A 12,475-nucleotide genomic window follows, 5' to 3' on the forward strand; every position below is an offset into this window, starting at 1 on the left:
ATCTAAACGTTTCCATAAAGTCCGTAAAGACCCTAAAGTAACAAATTCTGTCGGATTTTTAAATTTTGTGTTGACATGCACACACATCAATTCATAAGGGCTCAAAAATCTATTCTATACTTACGTTAACGGACGACGCTCTTTAAATCCACTGAAATGGTTTTCGAAACATCATAAGCCCTCGATATACCGGTATTCAACTGTCACGTCTGTCTACCTTGAATCCGCGCTTAGTTGAAGGTCGCGCCGTAAAACACGTATTTGGACTGCCGATAGTAAATATTCAGTCCAGTAGATATGTTTTACGCTAGGGTACGGAATACATATATATACATATATATATATATATATATATATATATATATATATATATATATATATATATATATATATATAGCTGTGGCTATGCGTGAGTTACGAAAACGAATTGTGGCGAGTTCAGTTGTGAACATCACCGCGGTAACCATATATCACCAAAGATAACATACTTACATGGATAACGTAGTCAATGTCAATCAATTTGCATCCATCGAGACCGGATGGGGGTAGTGGGGGAATGTGAATTACATCGTGATACATTCCAGAATCTCCCGGTTTAATCAAAGCTCCGGATATACTGAAAATGCACGCTGTAATGTTCTTCACGTTGCCTTGTGCACTGAGCTTTATATGCTATAGAAACAATCAAACAATGACAAATATTAAATATTATAATATATTGCTGCAACCGACTCTGCGATTTGATGTGCCTTGCTCAAAGACATGAGTTTTCTGGAAGAGGCAATCAAGTGTGCAATACCTGAGTAGGTTGTAGCCTTAGAAATAGCATAGACGGGTGGCAGACTATACCTGTTCAAATGTTACATTTGAAGTTTCTATCTCAATTTTACTATTGTTATTTATTTCAACATCAATGTGCAAAGTCTCGCCCGGTACATAACCATTCTTATCCAAGTTAACCGAACAGGATATCGTACCACGCCTACAGCAAAAGCAACCAAGAGGCTTTTGCACAAGAAGCGATACAGGGCCCTGAAAAAAAAAACAATTTTCCTCTGTGATTGTAAACACCCTCCATTTGAGCGGGTCTGGCTATATTCTATCACCTTTTTTTATCTCGTCGTTTCGGGTAGTTCATGTTTCGGTTAGTTCATTTCATGTTAGCATTTGAATTTTAACCAGATACGTAAATACGATAGCGTTCTCACTTCCGCTTCACTCGGGCGAAGGCATAAAGACTATTTACATCAAAATGCTACAACTGAGGCGCATTTGTTTGAAACCGGTTTGCACAAACCGAAACGGTGGAGAAATCGGCTTTGTTCATTCCGGTTAACAAACCGGTTTGCATAAACTAGCGTCTTTGTTCAGGCGTAAACCTTAACGGTTTGCGCAAACCGACTAAACCGTTCGCCGAGCGGTTTACGAGAGCAAACCGACTTTTCCAACATGGCGGTCCCCTTTGAGTTGGTCATCGACAACAAGCAAATATCCGCCGTAGCTGACAATATGGACGCGTATAAATGGATCAGAGACAGTAAGATTAAGATGTTTTATGCGTGGGATATATGATTCGCAAAATTACTTCTAATAGTGATTTAGCATATGCTGTAATTCGCAATTCTCCATCTATACTAAATTCAAAGTTAATTTATTGATAATCATCGATCTTATTTCAGAGTCACCTGTCGTCATTGAACATATTAGATCTGATTATAACTTAGCTGCATTACCTTCTGATGAAACAATTCACATCAGAGTGCCTGAGGATATTTTGCCTGGCAATGGTAAGTATTTTTAGATTTTCTTTAACTGAAAATTCTTCCAATTTTGTACTGTAGAATTTGTATTCATCTATGCAGGGGTTCAACTTTGACAATACTTAGGATTTTTTGAATCCCTGATGCGTGCTCATATTGTATCTATATTTCTTTGTTACGTGCCTTGTATGTTATTGATGAGTTCGTCAAATAAACTTAACCTAACCAATAGAATGGTAGATTACGGTAGACTACTCCATCTTCAGTCCTGGCACTAATAGTCGTAAATAGTTGTATGCTATTGATTTTCATATGAGTACTAGTATCATATGTCTAATCGCCATGATAATGAACATTTGAAATATTTTGTATAAATCATTGCGTTTTAGGACCTATATGATGAAAATAGATAGGCCCTATGATGCTCATAGATGGTCTTATTAGTTTCCCTTTTTCAGTTCACACGAGACCAATTCAAACCGAAAATGATGTAGGCGTACCTAACACGGATAAAATTACTGGTAACACGCATACAGCAAACAGTAAAACTAATATGAAAGGGATTGATAGTGGTAAGTCTTATTTCATATATCAAATAGGCTTACAGCTAGTAACATTTCCTTACTACGCAGTCATGTTCATTGATCTTTGAATATTACAGCTTTGTCGTTTATGATTTTTTGTTATAGGGGAAATCTTTCATTGATCATCCGTCCTTTATCGATATATCTAGCCCAATATTCGACTTGCTAAAACAAATTTGTTAGTCTTTTGTGAACAATATCATATTAAATTTCTTTTTATGTTCAGACAAACAACTACATGCCTGAAAATGCAGTTAAGCTTATCATTCACCTTCGCACAGAAATGGATGAGGACTTTTGTAAGATGTGGAAGAAGAAGCGTCCACTTTGGGAAAGAATTACTAAAAGATTGAAAAAAGAATAGATTGGGAACAGATTAAAGTTAAATGGGACAATTTGGTTCATATGTACAAACAAACCTGTGATAAAAACAATCAAACTGGGAACTCCCCTGCAACGTGTAGATTTTTCTATGAGTTGGACAGTATCCTTTGCTCCAAGCCCAACACCCATCCTGATTTCACAGTCTCAGCATTTGAAAATCTCAACAGTTATGACAATGACGAGAGTGAAATCAGTACCAGTGACGATCCTTCAGATTTCCCCCAGAACCCCTCGAAGCGTAAAAGGTCAAATAAACGGACGCAGGAGTTACGTGTTATCTTAGCGGGTTATGAAAAAGTAAGGCGAGAATTATGACTGAGATGAAAAAGGAACATGAACAGCTTTTGAAATTAGAAAATGAAAGAACTGAAGTTGAGAAAGAAAAAGTCCAGGTGTTCAAAGAATCGTTTAAAAAGTTGCAGGATAAGCAGTAGAGTAAGGACTAAAGAAAATGATACCTCGTTTCTCCTAATCGGCCGGGGTTTATTTTTTATAAATCGTGATAAAATTTTAAAATCAGTTCATTTCTATTGCTACCGGATCTGTTATGGTAAGCTTGATCATGCTTTAATAAAAGTTTTGTACAGGGGAGATAGACGGCCAGCTGGATCAATTTTAAAAGCTTGGCAGAAAGGAGAAACAAGGTATCAATTTTTAGCCTAGGATTGGTGTATTTAGTTTTGAAGTGATTTCTTTTACATTCGTTCAGTGTTTCGTCTAAGCTGAATAAACATGGTATCTAGAAGATGTAACTAATACAGATTCAGATTCAGATTCAATTTTTATTGTTCATAAATTTTACAATTCGCAATGAACAAAACATACATTAATAATACATAAATACAGAATGACGGTATAACAGCGTGGAGAATTCACATCTCTATTATACATGTTTACAACTTAATTTGAGCATATTCGAATAAATCTAGAAAGATTCATCAGAATTATTTGATTTTTTGTACAGAATAGTGAGTTCATATTTTCAAAATTTGGGATTGACCAAAATCTTCTAGGGATAAGTTTTTCGCGTTGCATCTGGAAAAACCTACATTCTAATATAGTGTGACGCTCGTCCCCCCAAACACCGAGGTTACAATTTGTACAAAGTCGTTCTTCCCGAGGTATTCTGTATCGCCTGCCTGATTCTATGGGTAAATTATGCTACATTTAAATCTACAGAGGGAATGCGGTACGATGTGGGTAACGAGAGGATGTAATTTCCAGGCTCAAACGTATTGAAAGTCGGTTTAATATGACGATAAGTCAATGCTTTAGATGATGCTGTACAGTCTGCGTGCCATTTCTGGATAAATTGATCAGTAAGTCGTAGCTTTACAGATTCATAGATATACTGGACGTTAGGAAAATTTTGCTCGAACCAGAAATTAGCCATTCCACACTCATGGAGTATATTCTGGATAGATAACCATTTGAAATAGATATTTTGTGACGTACTTAAATCATATTGGATAGAATACGCTTTAAATGAGGCATTTTGTAAAAGAACCATTATAGTTAAACACAATACCAAGGTACATAAAGTCAACTACGATTTCTATATCATCTTTACCAAGGGGAAACTTTAGATTTGTCTGGCGTGGTTTTCTTTTCTGGAAGATAATGATTTTGGTTTTGTCACTATTAATAGCTAAATTCCATATTTTACAGTACTCAATTAGGGAATCTAGAGCAAGTTGTAGACTTTCTGTAGATTCTGATACAATTACAGTGTCGTCTGCGTAAAGTAGGATAAAAAGTTTCAGCAAAATGCCGTCGTTACAACCCTCGAGAACTACTGGGCTGCGGGCTTTGTTACAGAGATACGACTCTAAGTCGTTGATAAGGACAGAAAATAGAATAGCAGACAAATCATCTCCTTGTCTTAGGCCGTTAAAACTGTCAAAGAAATCAGACTGAATTCCGTTTACTAGACATGATTTAACATTCGTGTAAATATTTTTGATTACATTTAGCATATTACCCTGGGTTCCAGTATTTAAATGTTTATTCCAGAGTGCTTTTCGCCATATTTTATCAAATGCGTTTTCGTAATATATAAAAGCACAGTATATCTTCTTCTTTCTTGCCAGGGAAATATCATTGATGGTTTCAGGGTATAGGTATGATCGTTAACCCCATGTTTTTTACGAAAGCCTGCTTGATTTAAATTAAGAAGTTTGTTAGTTTCCAGGAATTCTGATAGTCTTGTACATGTATCTATTAAGCTAGTAAATAATTTTCCCAAACTGCTAAGCAGAGTTATTCCTCGGTAGTTATTGGGCGACTCCCTGTTGCCATTATTCTTATAGATTGGTATAATCGTACCGAGAAGCCAGTTTTCTGGTATAATTCCTGTTTCTAATATCTTATTTAAAAGAGTGGTAAGGATTACAGAGAGGTTAGATTCGGAATTTTTTAGAATTCGTTGGCGACATCATCTGAGCCCGAGCTTTGTTATTCTTAAGTTTTTGAATTGCGTTGAGTACTTCAGGTTGGAATATTGGTCTTTCGAGAGCGTCGTTATTTGAAGTTTCGACATCAAATGGATTTTCCATGGGACCCATGTCATCATCATAGAAATCAGGTTTTCCATTGAGTTTTCGGAAATGGTCAAGTAAATCACCCATACTGGCAGAGCTAGGGTTTTTTCTTTCTTATTCAAAATTTTCCAATATTCCCTCGGATTAGACTTTTTGAGTGATTTTAGCCGTTTATTTTTCATTTTCAATTTGGCTATCCTGTTTTACTCACTTTTTATAAGCTCTAAAAGACTGATTAACGTTTTCCCTATTTGCCATCGATTTACATCCGCTATATCGTCGTTTTGCTCGACGGTAATCTTGCCTATATTTCTTACTCTTTTTACTCAGTTTCTGTTTATTTCTAGCCGCTGACGAGTTTCGTAACCGGCCTCGCAGTCCCCATAGTTTGTTTGGTCGTCTCTTTGAGATGGTCAGAGATGAGATTGTTTGCTTGATTGCGATCAATTTCACCTGCTATCAGGGCTTCTTTTATACCACTTAGGTCAACCATGTTGAACACATTTGAGAAAGCAGACTTTCTGTCTTGATCCCATTTAATTTTTTCCCGTTTTTCAGTCCTGGCAGGGGGAGCTGTTATTATGTTCTTTTTATTACTAGGCTTGGTAAAGTTTGTTGTAGCTTGGGATTGGACAGTGGTGTTGTCATATCGCGGAATGACGGAATCGCGGAATTTAAAAAAACACGGAATTTCTTCACTTTCACTATAAATAGTCACCTGGTTTTCCTGCGGGGAACAAGGAACCGGAACAATCAATGCACTGAGTTAGCTTCGAATCACACTATTCGCACGCAATTTTATCTGACATTGTTTTATGATACCGTTCAGTTACCTGCAGCTTCATTAACAGTCAGAATGTAGTCGGAAAAAGAGATTGGCACTAGTGCAAGCATCGGTTATCGAAGTTAATCGACTTTTTGCGATCTTCTTCGTAGATTTGAGCACGGTCGCTCTAGGTTGGGCCGTAGTTTCAGATGGCTGCAAACGTGAAATGTGCTACTACCAAGCATGTACCGCGGTTCCTTAAAACTTATATTTGATATCTAGTACCGATAGTACGTTTTTCAGACCTAAGGAATCAATAGGAGAAGCAACTAAGTAACAGCTTTCTCTTCACAAATAACGGAGTTAAGAAAAGATACCATTTTAAAAATAATCTTTGATATCATTCAACAACTTTTATAACTCTTCTAGATACACCACACTCGCATTAATCACAACTTAGATGCACGAGACGCATTAAAAATCTCAAGCCAGAATATGCAAAATGTATATCTGTTTTCGTCTGACATCGTTCATTTTAGGATATTTCTCTTGACCGTATAGAAACATACCTCATTTTGGTCTAAATACGACCAGTGAAAATGTGCAGTCTAAATCAATCATCGTTTTTATATCCATTTTACAATGCAGCATGATTCAATTAAATAAAGGTTTATTAATGGTAACATTCACAGAACTCGTAGATGCGGTTCCAATGTTGATAGATTAATTGCCTGCGTCGGTTCTCCAATTTATCGTCTGGAAATATCGTTAATTAGTTGAGCGACGATAGTAATAGATTATCACATAGACCTACCAGGTACCGGCAATGAAAAAATGAAAAACATGCGTCCGGTGCCATGTCCAACAAAGGGTATCCCCGTGGAAAAACTCAGTTACTACGTATAGTGAAAATGAAGAAATTCCGTGTTTTTTTTTGAAAATTCCGCGATTCCGTGATTCCGCGATATGACAACACCGATTGGACAGTGCACGTCAGAAACTACGTTATCGAATTCGATAACGCTAAAATGAAGTAGTAATGGGAAAAAGTCTGGTGATATCATATAGTCCACCACATGTTTTTCGTTTCCTTTCAAGCAGGTGAAATTCAGTAAAAAATTAAAATAAATTCTCGCACGCTCGAATTTATTTCAATTTTTCATTCACTCGCCCTCTCAACCTTTGACCTGAACCCCTATTTATACAATTACTCAAATAATTCCATATATATGAATAACATATAAATGAATATTTTATATATGAATAACTTCTAAAATCAATTTTAATAAAAAATTTGATATTGAAGCAAGCAAATGAGAACTACTACTGTCCAACATGTAATATCAATATAGATAAATCTCAAAAAGCAAGACATAATAAAACTAAAACAGCATAGATAGACAAAATCAATTAGATAAGGATTGTATCACACTACCCGTTGATATCTAACATTAAATCATACAACACTATACAACTGAAAAAAAAACACCTGTCGCCCACTTACGCGCGGAATTATTAATCATCGTTTACTGCAGACGGTCACAGATGGTGCTTGTTAATTGAATAACTGGCAGTTCCGTATGCGCTAGTAGAAACACAGGACGTATTAACAACACTGAATCAGAGACCGCTCAAACAGACATATACAGTTACAATATCTCTCCCATTTGGTGATATAATTCGGAGTTTACAATTCGCGAGTTAAATGTAAGTACAGTTTTTGTTGTTGTAGAAATCAAATGATGTATTGGTTGAAACGACCGAACACCCTTGTATATGTATTCACGCTTGTGTAAATCTATAGGCGGAGATGGTGAATGTTCCATGTTCAGTCGTTGCAATTTGCATAATATATATACAATTGTGATTGGTTGGAGGTGGTTTTGACATAAATATTTATAGGTGGTCATCAATGACCGCTTTTGGATATTGCAACTGATGTAGAATCCGAAATGACTTATCAAAAGTAGTGAGGAATTAAAAAGGATTTCAGACCAGACAATGACGTAAGTCGAAGACGAACAGACGGAAATTAGCAAATAGATTTCGAATAAAATAAAAAAAATTATATATTGTAAATGGAAAGTAAACAGCCACAAATTATTAATATTACAAATTGCACTGGCGTTATAAATATATATTATAAGATATGTTCTAAGAGTGAATTAAATAAACAATCTTCAGAATATTATAAACATAAGCTTTACAAAGATGGTTTACGAAATATTTGTAAAACATGTTGGAAACCAAGTAATGCAAAATATCGAGAAAGTAATCCAGAATACATGAGAGATTGGAAAAAAGTGAACATATCAATATAATTACCGTGAAAATATTAATAATTACCAAAAAGTAAAATATAATTCAGATCCATTATTCAAATTAAAGCATACTAATAGAACTAGTTTGAACAAAGTTTTCAAAAATTATATAAAATCTGATAGATCAATTGGTTATTTAGGGTGTTCTATAGAATTTTGTAAGGCATGGATAGAATATCAGTTCGATAATAACATGAAATTTGAGAATCATGGAGAATATTGGGAGTTAGATCATGTTATCCCATGATCATCAATAGAAGATGAATCTGAAATAAAAACAATATGTAATTGGAAGAATAATCAAATAATTAAAGCTGAAAGATTTATACAATTATGGAATAATATTAAAGGAATATGATTTGTTATCGAGAATCCGAAATGACTTATCCGGACAATTTAATTGCTCCGCATAGATAGAAAAAAGTAGTGAGATATAAAAATTATATTCTAGCATTTTTTTTAAAGAATATTTTAAAATTTTAATTTGATTCAAAATCTAATATTTTCTTTTCAAAAAGAGAATACCTTATATTACACATACAAAATATTAAAGAAACATTAACTTCATATAGCTAGTATTCTTAGACAATACTAGAATTCTTTAACTTTAACTAAATAGTAACGCCTAAAGAAATATTATAATATCTTTTTTCGCTTTTTTGCTAAAATAAATGTCTAAAAAATCGAATAAGAATAATATTGATATTGAAAAAACATTAGATGATTTAGGATTAACCGAAGCTAAAATTGAAAATAATAATGATAATGTAGCAACTAATTGTATTCAAAATAATAATATAGATTATGAATTCTATTTATATTGTAAGCACCATCTTGCGTTACTAATTCCTGGTGGAAAGTCTAAAGAGTTTATCGGAAAAATTACAACTTATCAAGAATTAGATAATATGAAACCAGATAAAGTAATCAAATATATATGGAGAAGCTAGATTAGCTCGAATAAATGACTCTATTAGTGATGGAAGAGTAAAATGTTACTCTAAGTTATGTAACCGGATAATACCAATTGATGATGAAAATAAATTATATAGTGATTTAAAAAATGATTATTTAGTTATGACAGAATTACAAAAATGGGTTGGGTACGCTTCATTTCAATTGGGTGGAATAATGACATTAATTTCTACTAGTGTAATAACATTTTCTAACATTAAACCTATAGAATACAAAGATAGAAATAAATCAGAATATATTGAATCAGAACATAAATTAACTAAAATAAATGAGTGATGATATTAAGAAGAAGCCTAGATCTGAAAAACAAATTAAATGGGCAAGGGAATTAGGCAGAAGATCTTCTGAGTTAAAAAAAGCTAAGAAAAAGAAATTAACTGATATAAATGAATCACCTGTTATTAATTCAAATAATAATTTATCTCATGCTTCGAAATACTGGAAGTAATAATACATTAGATTAGTAACAGTAATCATATTCTCTGGTGTATTATATTAATGTAAGTATAAATCCAAATCTAATAATAATGATGATAATGATAATGATGATAGTAGTGATGATTATAAACCTATTATACCAGAAAATAAATCAAGATTATTATTAATGGATTAAAATATGATGAAAAAAGAGCAATATTTAAGAGATTTATATTATAACCCAGAGAGTGAAGTATCATATTCTAGTGTTTCAGAATTATGGGATAAAATTAAATCTGATAAAGAAAATATAAAATATAGTGAATTAAAATCATGGTTACAAAATCAACCAACATATCAAATCCATAAGAAAATGGATAAAAATTATTTAACTCGAAAAGTTATGGTTTCATAAATTGATAAACAATGGCAAGCAGATTTAATTGATATGAAGAACTTAGAAGAATATATTAAAAGATATTTTGGATATTACATATTATAGATATATTCAGTAGATACGCATGGAGTATACCAATCAAAAATAAAATTGGTATAGAAGTAACAAATGCTTTTAAAATATATATTTAAAGAAGCTATTCCAGGTAAGATACAATTTGATGAAGGTAAGGAATTCTATAATAAACATTTAAAAAAATTATTATCTGATAACAATGTAGAGTATTTTTTAACACACTCAGATAAAAAAGCATCTATCATAGAAAGATTTAATAAAACATTGAAAACTAGAATGTGGAAATATTTCACTTCTAATGAAACATATAAATATATCGATGTATTAGATGATTTAGTGAAATGTTATAATTATTCTAAACATAGTTCCATAAATATGAAACCGACACAAGCTAGAAAAGAAGATAATTCAGAAGTTGTTTGGAATAATTTGTATGGTGCGTTTGTTACACATGATTTCGGAGAACCTAAATTTAAAATAGGACAACATGTTACCATATCTTAATATCGAAAAACATTTTATAAAGGTTATACCCCACATTTTACTGAAGAACAATTTAAGATTAAAAAGATAATATTAACTAAACCTATTGTTAATAAATTAGAAGATTTAAAAGATGAAGAAATATTAGGTTATTTTTATAAACAAGAATTATCACTTGTACCAAATCCAGAAGATATATAATACAAAATAAAAAAAAGTATTGAAAACAAAAACTATTAAAGGAAAAAAGTATTCTTTGGTGAAATATAAAGGGTACGATGATAAATTTAATGAATGGATTTTATCTAGCAAAATTATAAGAATAAATGAATAAAGATTTAATTATATTTGAACCACATAATATGTTAGTAACTGGAGTACCAAATTGTGGTAGAACACATTTTATATTAGATTTGTTAGAAACTGTTTATACGAATCATTTTGATAATATAATATTATTCTGTCCTACTTATGAAATGAAGGAAACGTATAATAGGGATATAGTTAAGATAAAAAAGTTTATTATATTAGATCCTAAAACAGTAAAAGAAAATTTAGATAATTGTATTAAAATAGCAATTGATATTTATAAAGGATCATATACATTATTCATTATAGATCAAATACATTATTCATTATAGTTGATTGTGCAAATTTACATGATTCAAAAGTTAGAGAAAGTGAACTATGCTATTTAGCTTTCTCTGGAAGACATTTTGTGATAAGAACATGGGTTTTAAATCAAAAATATAATTCAATTGTGAAAGATTTAAGAGAAAACATTAGATTTTTAGCATTATTCTACAATATAGATAGAAAATCAAAGCAACAATCATTGGTAGAAAATCAAATAACATCTACTGAATTACATACTGAATATATGAATAAATTAAAGAATAATAAAGGTTCAAAATCATTACTCAGGCTCCAATTTCCATATGAATATAAATTTATAGAATAAAATCATAATTTAAGCATTTATGTATTAGATACGTATTAGATACGTATTAGATACCTTAATACTTAAAACCCCCTTTTTAAATAATTATTATTTATACAATTTTCAACCAATATATGAATAAATTAAACGATATTATATAATTTGAATTAATACCCCCTTATGTCTTTATTGTCTTACATACCTTTAGTACATAAGGAATAAATCTTTATTTTATTCGTACTGATTTTAATCATTTTTAAAACTACTAAACTACTAAAGACAATAAAGACACATAGATTTATCATTACTGAATCAAATATATATAATAAATCTGTGAGATAAATAAGTCAATGATATTTATTACTGAATCAAATATATATGATAAATCTATGTGTGTTTGTTATGTCTTTATTATCTTTATTGTCTTTAGTAGTTTGAGTACATAAAGAATATATCTTTATTTTATTAGTACTTAGAAAAAAAAATATATAAATAATTTTTATATATAATAAATCTATGATAATTATCATTATTGAAACAGTAATATATAAAATCTATCAGATGAATAAATATTATCATTGAAACAGTAATATATAATAAATCTGTGTGATAAATAAATATTATTATTGAAACGGTCATATATAATAAATCTGTGCGTTAAATAGATATTATTATTGAAACAGTAATATATAATATATCTGTGTGATAAATAAATATTATACAATACCAAATTTGTCTTAACTAAATTTTAATTTATCTTTATTTTTATTTTTTTTTTCCAAGTACGAATAAAATAGAGATGTATTCTTCATGTACTAAAAGTACTAGAGACA

The 12,475-nt window shown here is 31.4% G+C and overlaps 1 protein-coding gene across 1 annotated transcript in view; it reads right to left on the reverse strand.

Moving 5' to 3' along the window:
- LOC141902133 (arrestin domain-containing protein 2-like) overlaps positions 1-12,475 on the reverse strand; it is a 90,861-nt gene that overhangs the window by 55,256 nt on the left and 23,130 nt on the right. Inside the window, exons 4-5 of the mRNA XM_074789772.1 lie at positions 850-1,032; positions 493-672 (exon numbers count right to left, since the gene is read on the reverse strand). Coding sequence (XP_074645873.1) covers positions 493-672; positions 850-1,032 — 363 coding nt within the window. The remainder of the gene's footprint in view (positions 1-492; positions 673-849; positions 1,033-12,475) is intronic.

This window comes from Tubulanus polymorphus, chromosome 3, assembly GCF_964204645.1.
Source record: "Tubulanus polymorphus chromosome 3, tnTubPoly1.2, whole genome shotgun sequence".
Lineage (NCBI taxonomy): Eukaryota > Metazoa > Nemertea > Palaeonemertea > Tubulaniformes > Tubulanidae > Tubulanus > Tubulanus polymorphus.